Source organism: Eptatretus burgeri, chromosome 5 (genome assembly GCF_056783735.1).
Source record: "Eptatretus burgeri isolate ZD-2024b chromosome 5, Ebu_testis_v1, whole genome shotgun sequence".
NCBI classification, from domain to species: Eukaryota; Metazoa; Chordata; class Myxini; order Myxiniformes; family Myxinidae; genus Eptatretus; species Eptatretus burgeri.
In genome coordinates this window covers 72,991,475-73,009,831 of record NC_140965.1, presented here as the reverse complement: position 1 = coordinate 73,009,831, position 18,357 = coordinate 72,991,475, and the positions used below count along the sequence as shown (strand labels likewise).

The 18,357-nt window shown below is 41.9% G+C and overlaps 1 protein-coding gene and 1 pseudogene across 16 annotated transcripts in view; one reads left to right on the top strand and one right to left on the bottom strand.

Annotated features, from left to right (window-relative positions):
- Nucleotides 1-18,357, bottom strand: part of LOC147026688 (voltage-dependent N-type calcium channel subunit alpha-1B-like) — a 592,527-nt gene that overhangs the window by 457,232 nt on the left and 116,938 nt on the right. For all 16 annotated transcript variants that reach the window (XR_015058466.1, XR_015058468.1, XR_015058470.1 and 13 more), the window contains exon 5: nucleotides 14,701-14,792. Coding sequence is in view for 10 of the 16 variants with exons in the window: in XM_085882404.1 (XP_085738530.1) it covers nucleotides 14,701-14,792 (92 nt within the window). In the remaining 6 variants the exon portion in view is untranslated. The remainder of the gene's footprint in view (nucleotides 1-14,700; nucleotides 14,793-18,357) is intronic.
- On the top strand, nucleotides 304-8,691 carry LOC147026690 (uncharacterized; annotated as a pseudogene).

Below are 18,357 nucleotides of genomic sequence, written 5' to 3'. Positions count from 1 at the left end.
GGACCTGCAGCTTATCCGGACCCTGATCTAATGTTGCAACACAACTGTGGTAGCATTCTGACTGATGAGTCTGGAGAGGAAGATTTTTGAAGGAATTTATGCAATTTTCCCAAAAATTTACGAAGTCTGCCATTTTGACACACTTCCGGTCAAGTGATCAGCATGACCTCCGCAATTTAACATCATGACCCTGTCCTAATGTTAAAACCCAAATTTGGTATCATTCTGACTGGTGGGTCTGGAGAAGAAGATTATTGAAGAAATTTACTGAGTCCACCATATTGACCTACTGAAAGTCACTTGATGGGAACGAGATTTGCAATTCCTGTTACCAGTCAGGAGGTGAACATTGCTGCCAAGTTTCAGCAAGATCGGCCCAGCGGTTTGGCAGGAGAAGTCGAAAGGAGACGGACGGACGGATGGAAGTTGTGCGATGACAATACCTTACCTGGAATTTAAATTCCAGGTAAGCGAAAAATACAGTACCATTGAAGATTTCTTGAAAAATATAGGAATAATCTTTGTTTCCTACTCATGTCTCATGCTCCTCTTCTGCTCCAACAGGTTCATCTGATCATGTGTTTGTGAGAGTCAACATATCTCTTGCAATTTTCAGATAGCTGCCTCAGCATGACAGAGTGTGCTAGTTCACTCTAGTTAACTGACTGGGACTGCAAGCTGTCTTCTCATGTCAAGAAATGTCCTTCATTTCCATCTCTCCAGATACTAATACTGAATAGGAATCCTTCCACACAAGTTTGCTTTCCCTTACGTACATATTTCTTCCATTTCATCTGCAATTATCATACCTATCCTCTTTCCCCTGGTACACAGAATCCTGTGGTGAGGTCGTTGCCTCAAAACAACTTTCCTTCTCTTCCTGGAAGGCAAATCCGACCGAAGGCAACCACAGATCTTTCTGCAAAGCCTGGAACAGGTGTGCATCCACTCTCAGGAAGGCCAGAAAACAACATCTGTTCAACCTCAAGATTGAGCTTTCAAAATTGTCTCCATCCTCTAAAACATGGTGGCACCTTGTTGAGTCAGTCTCTGCGGTATGCTCTCCCTCCATCCCTTTCTTCACTTCAAATGTCACCGCAGCAGACTCAGCTCATAAGAAAGCCAACTGCTTCAATTCTGTGTTTGCTTCCAAATCCTGTGGAGCCAAGCCATCTCTCCCTAAACCTACCATACCCTCCAGTACCCAATTGCTCCTGGACACTGTGTTTTTCTCACCTATTAAGGTGGAATGTTTCTGGCAAACCTCGACTCCGATGCTACGACAGGTCCAGACCGCATCAATGCATGAATGTCCTAAAAAAAAAACCTGCTCTGCTGCTCTTGCTGATATTCTTTCTGCTCTGTTCACCCTATCATTCTCTCTGGGTCTGTTTCCATCTGCTTGGAAGTTAGCCAACATCACTGCATTAAACAAACATAGGGGCAATACCCCTGGGCGCTCACCTGGTTGCGGCTGGATAAGATAACCAGGGAACCACTGGTAGGCATGGATGACCCACAAAATATGTCATGGAAAAGAAAATAAATACCTATGGGAGTATTTTTGTTAATGCCGTGAACAAACTTCAGTACATCATGGATAATGGTGGTGAAGTTTCAGCAGAATTGTGTGTGGAGTTTCTCAGAAGAAAGGAAATGCGTATTTTGGGGAGCAACACCCCCTCCCCACCCCCATAGACCCATCCCGAACACCCCAGGAACCGGCACGACTACCACCGACACCAGCTCACACCCTTTGACAGACATAGCCTCGCTTATAGTCCAAGAAGTAGCTGAGATTTAATTGACATAGGAGCTACAAAAGCTTTGACTGTTTGGTGGGGTACAGGTAGCCTACCTGACCACAGAAACCCTCGTCTTAAGTGCAGTCAGTGGTGGGTGGGGTAGGGGGGGGTCTTTCTAATTACCCCCAAATTCAACTTTTTTTTGAATTGGTGCCTACAAAGCTGACACCAATGCTACATCGTGAGGAATGCCATACTAATTGTGAATCTGTAACTTAAGACAAAATTTTGTGGTGGAAAGGTCACTTAAGACAGACACCAATTCGTGCTAATTCGGGATTTATTTGACTTAAAAGATACAACATTGAAACCACATGGAAAATGTTGAGTGAGGTCTAAATATCAAGAATCACCAATTTAAGACAAGATTATGTGGTGGAAAGGTCACTAAAGACAAGGTCAAAGTCAATTCGCATCAAATTTCAAGGTAGATATTTAGTGGTGCACGTATGACTTTCCATTCATTGCTAATGTACAACACTGTGCATGGATACCAGGAAGTTAGCACACACACCCAAATACCTACTTTTTGCCCACGCGTGCCCTATGTGAGAAGGCGGGAGGCCTCTGATAGTATAGCATTGGAGTCTATGATCAATCTCATGAATGAAAGCACAGGGAGCTACACGTTTTGGTGAAACCCATTGTTTTATATGTCTGTAATTGACGAAATCCATCACACAGGAGGAAATGCAGCAGCATTGATAATGTGTCCCTCCTTATGAGAATTCAGGTTGGAGGTCTCGAAGACTGAGAAAGCAGGATCGTACCGTAAGTGTATTGCATATTATTCACTTCCTGGAGATTCAGATCTACATGAACGGTACATTGTAGGATAGATAAATATGTTTATGCTATGCTTTAGGGCTTCTTTTTATGTGAGGCTCACTCTGTGACAGTGCGAGTGCTGTTGCCAAAGTTTAGGATTTAATCTGCCACCTCTCTGGAGTCTGCCGAGGTTTTTTTTTTTAAATGCTTAACCCTTTCCAGCCAGAATAAGTTTGTATGGTTAAGCCCCCATTTCCTGAATAAGTTTGTGATTTTTTACTGTATTTTGATACTTTAAAAAAAACTAATTATCACACTAAATTGATTGAATTTACCAACAAATCTCTGGTATCATTTTCTGGAATATTCATTCCCCTACAAAGTTTCGACAGTATGAACAGCGCCTTCCTGTAGGAAGGAAAAAAAACATTGTTGCCATGGTAAGCAATATCAACAAAAGGGCTGCCAGATTCGTGAAATTTTGATACAACACACATTATTTTTTGAAAAACACCAATACAATGCTATAGTTTGCAATATACAATTGATAATATATCACCACCAAGTAATTTTGATTACTTGGTGGTGATTTAGATTTGATTACAAAACGATGATTTAGATTGTGATTTTTCCTGTATTTTGGTAGTTTTGAAAAATCACCTAAATTGGTTCATGAATAAACAATTCAAAGGTGCTGCCATATTTGACTTCAAACCACGTGTTCTGTGCAGGAAATGACCAACAACGTCCCCTGCAATGAATGACTGGAACTACTTCATGAAGTTAACAAAAAGCACGTGCATGCATCGCCATTATAGTGGCGATCCGCCTGGAAAGGGTTAACTTCCCTTCCCCTTTTTCCGGAAGAAAATCAACCTGGAAGTCACAACTTAGAGGTGGGAGTGACCCCCCCCCCCCGGGCATCTCCAATCTGTGACTCATTAACCCTCAGAGATGTCCTTCTGTTGCAGACCAGTTCATTCCAATGAAACATGATGGAATAGGAACATGGAAGAGCTCCTGCAACCAAGGAGTGCATCCTCCACACAGGCAAAGTGGATGGAAAAGCTACTGGTAAAATACTCCCCATCAAAGCAGAGCAGTGGTCTTCCATTACGAATGCTGCGGCTCAGAGACGACTTAAGCGAAACTTTGCAACATCAAAGTACTTCACTGTTGTTCAGTCTCTGCCAGGTGAATTGGACAGTAGCCATTGCTATCACTACGCCTGTTACAAAACCTTCACAGCCATGCCACATGCTGATGATACAACTGTGAAAACCCACTCTACCTCTGATTCAGAAAAAAAACACTTCGATCGTCAGCTGACTTTGCCCCCTCAATATCCAACGCCGGGATTTTCCCACGTATTTGTCTGTTCTGCAAAAAATCAAAGAAGAAGAAGGGTGGATCAGAGGAGCCACTTGGTTTGTGCGAAACTATTGAGGCTGAAAAAAAACAATAAAAACTGCTGCAGCTGCTAAGGCATTAGTTATTTTATAACTTGGTTTACGCAGTTCTTCAGCTAAAATGTAGGGTCGGTAGGTCGAAATATAAATATAAATATAATTTCAATTTTTAGAAATTATATATTTTAATGATTTTTTTTCGGATGTTCCATGGAAAAGACAAGGGTAGGTGGGGGGGGGGATAAATATAAATCCTGGACCAAGAGGATCTAAGAAAACATTGAAGATGGAAAACCATTCAAATGCAGGATGCCATTGTTCACTGTATCATCTGATGTGAAAAACAATAATGAAGGATTAAAACTTGTTTTTACAATATAGTCTGGCATGTTTTTCTTATAAGAACCTGTTGGATCATCAAACAAATGGAAACAATGCTGAGAAAATTACTGTCCAAGTCGTAGATGTGCATGCACACCAGTGCATAGTGCTGGATATGATTAAAAAAAGGTGTCTACGAGGAGTCAACACGCTCAAAACGGTCAATCAGAGCCATAACCAGCTTAGTTTTCAGTGGGCATCTGATCGTACCGTCTCCCCATCCCCATGAGCACATCAAAGGCTGATTTCTGGTCCGTTGAGGGCTGAATATCAGCATCTCGCAGGGAAACTTTGACTGACTTGGCACCGAAATCTTTCAATATGAACAGCGGTGGACAACTTTCGATGGAAACAAAATCAGCACGATCGAGAGTAGCGTGCGAATCATCCCTGCAGCTGCACTGAATTGATGCAATAGTTCGGCCAGAATATTCGTCGTCAAGATGTTGCGTGATTAAATCACCATTACAGTCACTGGAATTTATACCGCTGACATACTTCTTAACAACTCATGGCTCGCAGACTTCCTCTCTTGTCGGAATCACCGTGTGGCCCTAAATGGAGTTCTTTTATCCCCTCTTCCTGTCCAGGCTGGAGTTCCTCAAGGTAGCGTTCTGGGCCCTGTTCTTTTTCTGGTTTTCATCAATGATCTCTCCGACTCTCTGGAAAATCCTCTATATCTGTTTGCTGATGACTCCACCCTCTGCCGTACCATTGGTCATCCCTCAGACCGGCAAGCAGCAGCTTCTTCGCTCACTGCAGTTCTGGATAAAATCCCAAACTGGTCCAACACGTGGAACATGTCTTTCAATCCGGAGAAATCTCACACTCTCACTATGTCTCTTCGAAAGGACCATTTAGAAAATCCCCCCATCCACTTTCTCAACAATCCTCTGGAAGAAGTCCTTTCATTCAAGCTTCTGGGTCTCACTATCTGCCATGACCTTTCCTGGGAAAGCCACATTTCAAACCTCACCTCCAAAGCCAGTCGCCGACTGGGAATCCTCCGTCGTGCAAAGTCCTTCCTCGGCCCACCTGAGCTCCTGACCACTTACAAAGCTTTTGTCCTCAGCCTGATGGAGTACTGCTCTCCCCTGTGGGCTGGTGCTCCTGCCTCCCACCTTTCTCGGCTTCAGGCTGAAGAAACCAAGGCATTTCGGATCATTGGCATCTCCCGCAATGAGGCTGAGACTTTGGGCCTCTCACTCAATCACGGCAGGTTGGTCGGTGGTCTTTCTGTCTTCTACCGTCTCCTCTCCAGACTCGCCCCCACCCCCCCCCCAGCTCTCTCTGCAATGTGGCCCCACCACATTTCCGCAGGGCGCTCAAGGTCCGCTAACAACCCCCTTCTGGTAAAACTACCAAAATCACGAATCACTGCTCACCTTCACTCTTTCATTCCTCTTTTTCCCCGCCTTTGGAATAAACTCCCTCACTCTATTCATTCCCATTCTTCCCTCCAGGCCTTCAAAGCAGCTGTTCACCACCACCTCTTATCATCCCCCATCCAAATCCTCGATCTTTTCTACCCCCGATAATCCACCCAAGCCCACCTCCTTCAAATTCCCTGCTTTCCTTCCTGAAAGTCCCTGTAATGTCCATCTTCTATTCCCCATGTTCCTGACTCTATCCCTCTCCCTTCCACAGATCTCCTAATGTCTCTGTTCCCCACTGTTTTGTCCTTCCCACTCCCTCCTCTCTTGTTTCATGCCCCCCTTGCTGTGCGTTGTGTGTTTGCTCTCACACGAGCTTCGACAAGGTATAGAAAAAAAACAAAAAAACAACAACAACAAACAATTACTTTCACCCCAGAAACAACAGTCAATCTGAACCACGCAGGCCACTGCTCAGACACCATGACCGAAGACGACTGCGCAGCTCGGTTAAAGGTGACTCGGCATTTTGGCGCGCACGCATGAAATTATATTTTGAAAATAAATGCCGACGTTTACATTTCGGGTTTTGAAACTTTCGTACCTTCAGCGGAAAATGTATAAATATAAAAGGCTAAACATGTGTTTTATATTTATATTTCATTTCGGCAAATATACCGTCGGCAGATCCGTAAACCAAGTTATAAAATAACTAAGGCCTAAGCAGGACAGTGCCCTTCTGGCAAAGATTTCAGATGTAGATTTTCGGTGTAAGGAGGTCAGGTGTCACCACAGCTGTAGAAGTGCATACCTCCTTGAAACACCATCTGTGAGTAGGCATACTGCTTCTTCAAGCAAAACTGCACCGTCAGGTATATATGCATACATTGAGAAATTTATCATCATTGACAGGAGGCCAGAACTTCTGACTTCCATTTATACTCAGTACAAAGAGCTATGTGAAGATGCAGATGAAACGCCAATTACCACAGCTAGAAACCTGACCACAAACTTGTTGAACAAATTTGGTGACAAAATTAGGATAGTGTTGTGGGGCAAGAAAGTCAGGTCAAATTGTTTATCCCACTGGTTTATCTCGTCAGCTCATCCAGTTCGCATATGATTACGCTGCCACTCCAGAAGCTACCATCAACAAAGCAGCCTTACTCTTGAGAAAGGGGGGAAAGTAAAACCAGGCAAGCAGATAGTTCTTGGAATGGCAATCAAATCGATGACTGGCAGCAGAAAGCTGGTTTAAATGCTCAACAGACATGGTCACATCATCAATTATCATACCATTGAAGAAATAGAAACATCCCTTGGTGATGCCATTCAGAAAAGGGAACAGGCCTGTCCAGAGGGAACACTCTCTGATAAGGTGTTTGGTTTGGCATTTGAAAATTTTGATGAACTACCCGAAACATTGTCTGGTGCTGACACACTTCATGACACAATGGGGATTTTATATCAAAACAAAGTTGTCTCAGGGACAGGGGAGGCCGTTAATCACGTCACACAAGCTCCATTACAACTCGGTAACCGATCTGCAAGAAAAAGGAAACTACAAGTCCAGGAGCAGCCACTTGAGTCGAACCGAAAGAAGCCCCGAATGGGTACATTTCATTATGACACTACTGATGTTGGCCAGAGACCTGATAATAGGAACAAGGCTCTGGAGATGGATCTGGCATGGATGATGAGCAAATCATGCACTTTCTCTGAACAAACATCGTTTCAAGGTCTTTGAAAAGACGTATGCACCAAAAGCTAGAGCAAAGGATCCCCTCGAGAAACCGAAGGGGATCGATGCATCAATGGTTCCACCGTGTGAGGCTGAAGTCACCCAGCAAATCAAGCGTGCAACGTTCATTGCCAAAATGTGGGCAGATTCCCATGAGAAAGTGATATCCAGCAACAGCCTACAAAAGAAGATGGATGGGAACTTAAAGGAAATGTCTATGAAGTCCTGTGGTTTGATGGACCCCAAATGCTGGATTCACTTGTCCCAGAAGAAGGGGAGACAGAAACTGATCTGGAGGATGACGATGATCTGATGGGCTTTGAACCCAGCTCCTCAGATGAGGAGGATATGCCATCCTCAGATGAAGATGAGGAATTGTAATCTCACTGGTTATATTGACAAAATATGGCATTAGCATTATTAGTCACAGGAGCACAGCAACTACCAGTTTCAAAACTCAATACAAACAATGTGGCATCTTCAAACCCTGGATTTGATGCAATTTGACCTTTGACCTTTTCTTAAGTGACCTTTCCACCACATAGGGTGGTCTTAAGTTGGTGATTATTGATGAAGATATCGAACTCTACATTTTCCACCAGTTTTCAGTTCTGTAGGTTCTATGTCAATTAAAGTAGAATCAAAGTTCATTCGGTGCAAATTAACAATTGACCTTGTCTTAAGTGACCTTTCCACCATATAATCTTGTCTAAAGGCCAAGTCACACCTTGACGTTTTAGCCAGCAATGGCAACGTATTAAAATGTATGTAAAACTCTGGCTTACGTTGAACTTTTGATCTTTTTTTATTAAAGATTCGGACGTATTCATAACGACTTGGTCTTATGCATAACGTATTAGTAACGGACACAGAACGTTTCGTTGTGTAATAGATAACTTATACCAACGAATGCTGAACCTGTTGTCGGCCTTCACAACCTTTGCCCAACGATAGTCTAACTTATGCATAGCGCGCTGCACGCATCGCCGACGATGACGTGGCGTAGGTTATGAAAAGGCTGCTGCACAACGATTCAAATCATAACCGCCGGAGAAATGGAAGTGTCAACATCGCAGTCACATCTTGGCGATCTTGCCAGCGTATGCCAACCTCTGAAAAATGCGTCTAAAACGCTGGCACACGTCGAATACGGTATGGGTAAGTTTGGTATACGTGAATAGAACGCTAAAGTACGCTATCATACGTCATAGTAAGTGGAGTACGTCTTGTAATTTTAAACATGTTGAAAATTTTACGACGTACTTACCGTATGACACGCTCCACATGCGATGGGAATAAGTTGTACGCACGATATGCGATCGTTGACACACATTGACACACGTTACTTGTAAGGTGCTCATAAGTCGAAACACGTCAAGGTAATGGTTAACGTCAGTGTTCCAGACTCCCGTTTTTTGTTTTTTTTTCTTCGGTATGATGGTGTTCAGTGTACAGTGCGGTTATGATTTAAATCGTTGAGTGGCAGCCTATTAATTATATTATATTATAACCGCACTAGAAATCGAAGTGTCAAAATCACCATCATACCGAAGGAAGGAAGAAAAAAAATAAAAAAATAAAACCAGGGAGTCTGGAACACTGACACTAACCATTACCTTGAAGTGTTTCGACTTATGAGCACCTTACAAGTAACGTGTGTCGACGTGCGTCACCGATCGCGTAACATGAGTACAACACGTTACTCATAGGTTAGAAATAAGTTTCGGGTACGCAAAACATTACCTCGACGTGTTTCAACTTATGAGTAACTCACAAGTAGCGTGTGTCGACGTGTGTCAACGATCACGTGACGTGCCTACAACTTATGGCCAGCGTTATGTGGAACGTGTGAGTCATACGCTGGCATAAGTCTTAAAATTTCAAGCATGGAAAATTTGAGGACAACCGAAAAGTACAACGTTTAAAGCCAGCGTACAACGACGTATGGCAGTTTTTCAGTGTGCTCTCAATGTTATCAGAACTTACCCATAACGTATTCGACGTGTACCAGCGTTTTCGACAAATTTTCAAAAAAATCGGCATAAGCTGGCTAAAACGTCAAGGTGTGACTGGGCCTTAAAGTTGGTGATTCTTGATATTTACACCTTACTCAATATTTACCATGTGGTTTCAATGTTGTAGCTTTTAAGTCAAATAAATCCCTAATTAGCACGAATTAGTGTCTGTCTTCAGTGACCTTTCCACCACAAAAAATTGTCTTAAGTTGCAGATTCATAATTAGTATGGCATTCCTCACGATGTAGCATTGGTGTCAGCCTTGTAGGCACCAAGTCAAAAAAAGTTGAATTTGAGGGTAATTAGAAAGACCCCCCCCTACCCCACCCACCACTGACTGCACTGAAGACAAGGGTTTCTGTGGTCAGGTAGGCTACCTGTACCCCACCAAACAGTCAAAGCTATTTTAGCTCCCATGTCAATTAAATCTCAGCTAGTTCTTGGACTATTACCAGCACAGGCTCGGACCTGCTAACCGGCAGTCAGAACTTGCTCACTGTCGCAATTCCGGCCTCACACACTGGCATAGGTCCAGCCTCACCCACACCCTGAGCAGGCTCACTCATCGCTCCACACATCGCAGGCTCAGAGACCTGGCTCACCAGCTCAGGCTCGGCTGCCTGCATGTACCTTGGAGCAAGCACCACGTTGCACACTGTCGGTCCCGGAGAACCTCCACAGGGTCCAACCATGTGCCTACGAGTGCCATACTGCAAACGTACTGTGCCGTTACTTCGCACACCATGAAGACCAACCCCACCCCTTTTATCTTGCTCATCTCATGGAGGGTCTCTTCCTGGGGCAGAGTGACATCCACTCCGGCATGATGTTTTTGCAGGCCACGACCCAACTAACATGTCCCCATGGAATTTCTCTTTGTCCTCCCAAAGTTATACCAATCTGCCATTCCACTTTTAATCTGTCCTCAACTGCACCATTAAAATTTCATTATTTTTATTCAATCCCCCCCCCCACATTTGTTAGCTACTTTTATTCATTTCCCCCAAACCCCCACCACCCACACACTTTTTTTCACTCAAATCAACTTTATTAATTTTTGTATATCCCCCACGTTTTATTAATTCCTGTTGTCTATCTCTCCAATTGTTCCATTATTCTTTCCAAAATGACCTGGGTAGACACCGCACCAGACTCCTGACCCCCACTTGCACTGGTAGGAGAAGGGCCTCGAGTGACATCAAGAATGAGGGATGTTCCTTTGCTATGCTCCTCCCCACAAGGCCCCCACCCCTGCTCGCCTCCAAACATGTGTTCCTCATCATCTGCCATAACATGGACATCTGCCATTTTCTTCATACTTCCCATACGTGTTCAGACCTCCCGGTAGGTCCGAAAAGGGATAAATAGCAGAGATGTAGTTTTCCGAGCTACTGTTTGAGCTGATCTCTAATCCAAGTAGACGGATAACAGGAAGCTCTTGCAAAGGTGAATAAACCATAAACAGGGTTGGAAAACAAGGTGATCTTGAACTAGACACAGACAAGTGGATCTTTTTTTGGCTGAAAGTAACAAGCCAGTCCATTCCCAAGTTTATCACATTCTCTAGGTCCTGATTGAGAGTGGTACTGGCATGGACACAGTAGGAGAAGACAAGGTTCCTGTGAAGGTCGTATGCAGTGTTCAGTCATCTGCATAAATGCTTAATTGAGAAAGAATACAATCAGGCAGATCATTGATTGATATTAAACAAGAACAATATTGGACTCAACACAAACCCCTGAGGAACACCAGCATTCATATTATGGACAGAGAATGACTGCCCCCCCCCCCAATGTACCACAGATGACTTGCAAGGAAGTCAGATATTGGATCAAGCAATTTTCTAGAGATGCCATATGATTTTAGTGTATGGACAAAGCCCTTGTGCCACACATTGTCAAAAGCCATCGAGATGTCGAGAGCAACAACCCTGCTTCTCCACGATAATCCAAAGCCCTATTCACATGTTCATTGATTAGGAATAGAACATCACCAGTTGACCTTGAATGTTGAAAGCCATACTGGATATCAGTTAGGAGGTTGTGGGTTTCCAGATGAGTCATGAGTCGTCGTTTGATCAAGAATTCAAACATTTTGCTTATAATGGTAAAAGGCGAGTTGGCCGATAGTTTGAAGGGTCTGATTTCTCACTGGAGCCTTTAAAGACAGGGACTACAGAAGCCTGCTTCCAGCTCGGTGGAAACACAGACATTGACAGACACAAGTGATACAATTTTGAGAGAACAGAAGATGGTTCAGGTGGACATATCTTCAAAGCAATTGCAGGGATTCAATCTGGTCCTGTAGATTTTGAGATGCCAAGCCCTTGAATAATCTTAGCAACTTTCCTGGGTGTGATGTTAGTGGAAAGCTGAGTATCAAGATGGGAAGGACAAAGAGGTAATGGGCGTCCATGGTCTTCAAGTGTGAAGTTTGCAGCAAAATGCTCAGCGAAGAGATTGATTTTATTAACAGGAGAAGTAATCACTTCAGGGCCATTGAAGAGGACAGGAATCGATGATCGATTAATTAAATTATGATTGAGAATGCGATGAGCAATTCTCCAAGAATCTCTGGAACCGAGCCCTTTATTTGAGATAGCATCATTAACAGATTCTGCACACCATCACTTGGCATTCTCCAACACTCGTTTACAGTGGTTGCTCGCAAAGCGAAACAAGTGATGCACCTCACTCGAGCCAGCACGATGATACCGATTTTAAAAAGTGATTGTGATGGGTGATTGCAGCAGAACGAGCTGGAGTGAACCATGTCTGAGAGTGTGGCTTCACTTGGTAGGTCCGATAAGGGATAAATGGGTTCATACCAACACAGATCCACTCAGTAACTTCATTGGTAGTGTCAGATGGATTGTGCCAAAGGATTGAGTTCCAGTGAACATCGGCAAGAAAAGAATGCAAGGCATCCAAATCAGCCTTGCTATATTGGAAGACAGTTTGATGGATATGATGAACAATAATTATTGTTCATTATAATTTATGGTGAGGAGTAAGAAACTTGAACTTCGATGTTGACATGAACAGAGTTTCCAAGAGGGGGGAGAATTTTTGCAGTACAATCCCCAGAATTTGACCACAAAAATAGATCAAGAAGATACCTGTTATCAGGAACTCAATCAGAAATTTGAGGTATGGCTGAAGTCATCTGATTAAGGTCATGTGACAGGGCTAAGTTAAATGCACTAACACCAAGAGCATCTGTTCTGTAAGAGTAAACTCACCATTTTTTGTGGAGAATATTGAACTGTTCCGAACTGCTCGTTTCATGCACCTTTCCCCACATATGTATATATATATATATATATATATATATATATATATATATATATATATATATATATATATATATATATTCATTATAAATATACCCCTTAAAAAGGTAAGAAAAGTGTTCCATCCGTCTGCCTCCTGTGCGTGTGCTATCAATTTTGGTTCATTTGAGCCACCTCGGGGAACAGTAAAGTAGTATATTCATGAAAGTGAACGCAGTAGTCAGAGAACGTTTGGCTGTTCCTGGAACAAAAATCCCAGCACTGAGCGATATCGCGTTTGTGAGGCTCAGACGTTTGAGAGCCTCAATATTATCGACAACTAAGGCAATCAAGTTTTGGCCTCAACATTTCCCTCTTGATTCTGGCTCTGAGTCTTTCTTTGGGCTTTAGTTCTTGGTTTATGAACACTCTCACAACCATTGTTGCAAATCGACTGCCCAATGTTACCAAGTTAAAGCACAAAACAACTTTTTGTTCTGAGCTTCACTGGTAAAGCGATTGCATTGAAAGAATCTTATGATTTTAAATCTTTTTGAGTGGCTCTTCTGATGATTAAAACATTTACATGCAATGTGTGGATATTAAAGAAGAAGTCAGTTTCAGGTTTTTAGATCCATTATGTACTCATATTGAACTCCAGCTACTTAATGCATCATGCAAATGCAAGGAGAGCAAACAGTGATGAGGAGGAAGTATTTCAAGTAGTATAACAAAAAAAACCTCAATAGATGTTCAAGTTTGTGTCATCACATTAAGCAGCTGACATTGCCAACCCACAGTTGAAGATGTTTCAAACAATTATTTTCATCGGAATAGAAGCTTTGTTTGGATGGCTGATTTCTTGCAGGGTGTGTTTGCAATCTGCAATTGTACAGTATGTAAGGAAGTACATTGGCTATATTATGTACAGCCCTTGTCACACAACCATAACAACTTTGATATTCATCGTGGTATGACGCAATCAATTATGGTGACAAACTGCAGAGGTATAATGTGTAAGACATTGAGTGAAGGAGTTGGGTTTAAAAAAAAATGAGACAGGATATGAAGAAGGGGAAGAAAGTTTTTGTGTTTTTTTTTTCAAAAAATCCATACTTGGTAATCCTCTTCAAATCCAAGATTGGTGCCCATCTCCATCCCTTCTTCCCACTTTTAAACTCATTTGTAAAACTAGCTCCAGGCATATGTTTCCTAATGCTTTCCCCTGCAGTTTTTCAAAACCGTTGCCCAATGCCACTGCAGGGTTTCTTTCACACTCACTGCTGAGCTCTTGTACTCTCAATGGCCCTGACCTCTTTTCTTCACTCGCCCCATGCTTCTTACAGGGAAGAGAGATGAGAAGTGGGACACTTTGTCAGATATTCTGTTCTGAAACTCTCAATGTTGGAGATGGCTGAATTCTAGTGTCTGTGTCAGAAATGGTGTTGGGGTTGAGAGACTCTTTTTCAAATGCAAGCCAACACCTCAGTGGTTCAATGATGATGACATCATGAGTAACGTCCCACTTCTCCCCCAAAGTTCATTGCTGGAGTACACCCGAGTTTGTTTATTTTTTGCACCTGTTCCACTCCTTTCCTCTGTAATCTGGTAACCTGCACACTCTTTAGCTTTTCCATGAGCGTTGACTTGTGTAGAAAGAAAAAAGAAAAATAATCGAAAGATAAACAAGGCATAGTGGTGTTAAAGACTTCGTAGCGAGACATAATCTACTACGAGTTTACATCAAGTTGAGTTTTTTTCCTTTTTGCTCACAAAGCATTTTGTCATCTTTTTTCATTGAGTTCAAACATCTTTAATGAGTGCATGGTGACAATTTGTAGATTTTATGAAAGTTATACAGAATGCTACAAACAAGGCTGAATCATAAACCAGACTGATGGACAGAAGAAGAAAAAAAATAGAACCATGAACTTACTGGGAATGCCAGATACCAGCTTCAGTGGCCTCAGCACTCGTACAGCACGCAGTGTCCGTAGGTCAAAAGATCCTCCCAGCATGGACAATATACTGCAGAGGTTACAAAGAGCAAGGTTAGGATGGAGTTCATAATTCGCTGAGATATCTAATGATTGACCAACAGGAACACCTTGTTTTTTTAATCAAAATGCACACAGTGAAGGACACAGATAGGCGATTGACACTTTCAGATTTATTACAGTACCATAGAATGGCAGAATAAGGTGCTGGAGACTGGATTTTGAAAAGAAGAAAAAGCTTATTTATTCCATGAGATCTCTTCATTAAGCAACTCATACCATGCTTGAGAAAAATGTGTTATTACAGTGTCGTACGTACCACGATATGGAACACTCGTAATGGTAGACAAATAGCACTTAAGTGGACAATCCCATTTTAATGAATGAATTTCAACTCAACAGAGTGAGCAGTGAAATGGAGAATTGCTTTTCCTGTAAAATATTATCAAAATATGTTGTAACATTGCAGAGAAATTAAGTAAAACTATGCATAAGAGCCAGTTTGATAAGTGCTATTTTGGCAACATTCCAACTGAAGGTTGAAATCGATCAAATGTACCATAATTGAAGAAATGAAAAATCCAAGCCTGCAAAAGGGTACAATATCCTCATTACTAAGTATTAAACCTTACAAATGCAGGGACAAAAAAACCTCGAACAAATGCATGTTGAGAACTAATATTTTTTCAGCAAAGGCATAAAAATAAGACTCACTAAAATAGAGCAACATCATTTTTATCATCAAGTTCAGTTCTTCATTTCCTTGAGTGCGTGCTGAAATGTGTCCATGTTCTATCCTTTTCAAATGCTGAGCAGAAAGCAAGGAAGCAACATGTACCATTATTTAAATCTTTCATAAGATTTATCTGGGGTTTGAACCGTGAACTGTCAGACCCCACAGATTCTCTCACCATGACACCACCAAGTCACTACCTACCATTATATATATATATATATATATATATATATATATATATATATATATATATATATATATATATATACATACATATATACATACATACATATACATACATACATACATACATACATATATATATATATATATATATATATATATATATATATATATATATATATATAGAGCCTGGTGTTGGCGCAGTGGTTAGGGCAGCGGCTTGGGATCCAAAAGGTCCTGAGTTCAAGCCCCGTTGGGCCACTGAATTAATACACCAGGGGGTTGACTCAGCCTGTCATCCTTCCGAGGTCGGCGAAATGAGTACCAGTGTACTGGGCCGGTGTATACCCCGGTTAAAATAGGTGTACCATATCCCTGTGTGTCGTAAGAGGCGACCAGGGTTGCGTCAGGAAGGGCATCCGGCGTAAAACCTGTGCCAAATCAGTATGCGGATCATAACGGATGATCCGCTGTGGCGACCCCTAACGGGAGCAGCTGAAAGATGAACAACAACAACATATATATATATATATATATATATATATATATATATATATATATATATATATATATATATATATATATATATATATATGCATATCGTCATGTCAGAGACCCAGCTAACGTGGACACTGAGCCAAGGGTCTTTCACCCCCACTAATTACTGAAACGATATTTAAAGCTAATGTGTTCAATATTTACGACATATAATCAACCGGTTTACCATCCCTTAAGGATTGCCCGATAGATAAACAAAATTTGGCAGTTGGTGGAAGCACCTTTTTCAGCAATGACTGGCATGAGTCTTTTGGGTAGGTCTCCACCAGCTTTTTACAGTGAGATGGTGAAATCTTTCCCATTCTTCATGTGAAAATTGCTCAAGTTCTGTCAAGTTTTATGGGGATCGTCGATCGACTGCAATCTTCAAGTCTCGCTATCAAGGTTTAATTGCGTTCAAGTCAGTGCTTTGACTGGGCCACTCAAGCACAATTATTTTCTTCTTATTCAGCCACTCCAGTGTGGCTTTACTTTTGTGCTTCAGATCATCAACCTGCTTAAATGTGAATCTCTATCCTAGTTTCAAATTAATGGCTGACTCAAGCAGGTTTTCATCAAGGATTCTCCTGTACATTACACCGTCCATTGTTCCATATATCCTGACACACTTGATAGTCTCTGCTGATGAAATGCATCCCCATAACATATTGCTGCCACCACCAAGCTTGACAGTGGAGATGGTGTTGATTTGGTGAAGTGTGATGTTAGCCTTGCACCATATGTAACGCTTTGACTTCAGAAGAATAAGTTAAATTTTTGCTTTGACTGACCACAAAACCTTTCTCTGCATGCCTGCAGTCTCATTCAGATATTTTTCTTCCTGAACTCCAAATGAGCTTTTGGCGGTGTCTTTTTCAGTCATGTCTTCTTTTTTGCCACTTGTTGATAGAGGCCAGCCTTGCAAAAGGAACGGGATATTGTTGATTGATGAACACTGACCTCCATCTTGGACAGAGAGCCTTGCAGATCTTTCAAAGTCATTGATGGATTTACAGTGACATCCTGCTTCGCCAGCTGTCGAGTTTGGATGAGCGACCTGATCTGGGTAGAGTCTGGGTGGTATGAAGCATCTTCCACTTCTTAATGATGGATTTCACCGTACTCAAAGGGAGAATTAGTGATTTTGAAATCTTCTTATAACCCACTCCTGAATGGTGCTTCTTCACCACTTTATGTGACTTCTTTGGAAAGCTTCTTGGTCTTCATGTTTGCCTGGTTTCTTTACCAAGTGAGTTGCACCTTAAAAATCCTTAGATAAGTGGGGAGCTTAATTTTTAAACTGAAACAGTGATTATACTTACTTTGTAACCTTTCAAACAAATAATTTGCTCCTGAAGTGATTTATGGTTAATTCGGCAAAGGGTTTGAATATTTATGTAACTGACAATCACCTGATTTTCTCTGTTAATTTAACTTATTCACATTTTATCTGCATTTTTTAGCTTTATTACTTAAGAGAAGTTTGTAAAGACTCCACACATTCAGTTTGATTTGAAAGTATTATGAAATAATCTCAGGTGGCATCACAATGTGAAAACTTTGGAGAGGGGTGAATACTTTTGCAAGCCTCTGTACATACAGGTACCATAAATCACCATCTGTTTGGCTGTGTTGGCCAATGGGTGAATGCCACAGATGGTTTTTGCTGGGCCCCATAGGATGTAATAAACGCACACACACACAATGTGCATTATGGTTTTTCGTGATGCTTCTTCTGTCACAGGACCATAATCAGTTAGTGGATCGCTGCTGTTCATTGCTTGAGAGTTCCTGGTGGTTCAGATTCATGGTACATGTTGCGGTTCATTGAGGAGTTGGTATTCCAGGAACATGGTGCTACCACCACACAAGGTGCAGCGAGTAGAAGCCTCTAACCCAGTGTTTCTCAAGGTGGGGCGTGGCAATATTTTGGTGGGGCATGAAGATTCAGAATTGATTAACCAATTTATGATTGCTTTCATAGCTTTGCTATGAGTTCCCTTCTTGGTTGACTCAGCCATTTCTGGTGGATTTATCTGAAGTACCAGAGCAATACCAAGAGGAGTTATGTGAGTTGCAACAAGATGAGTCTGTGAAAACTCTTTTCAAGATCAAAGGAACCATGATGTGGCTGTCTGAG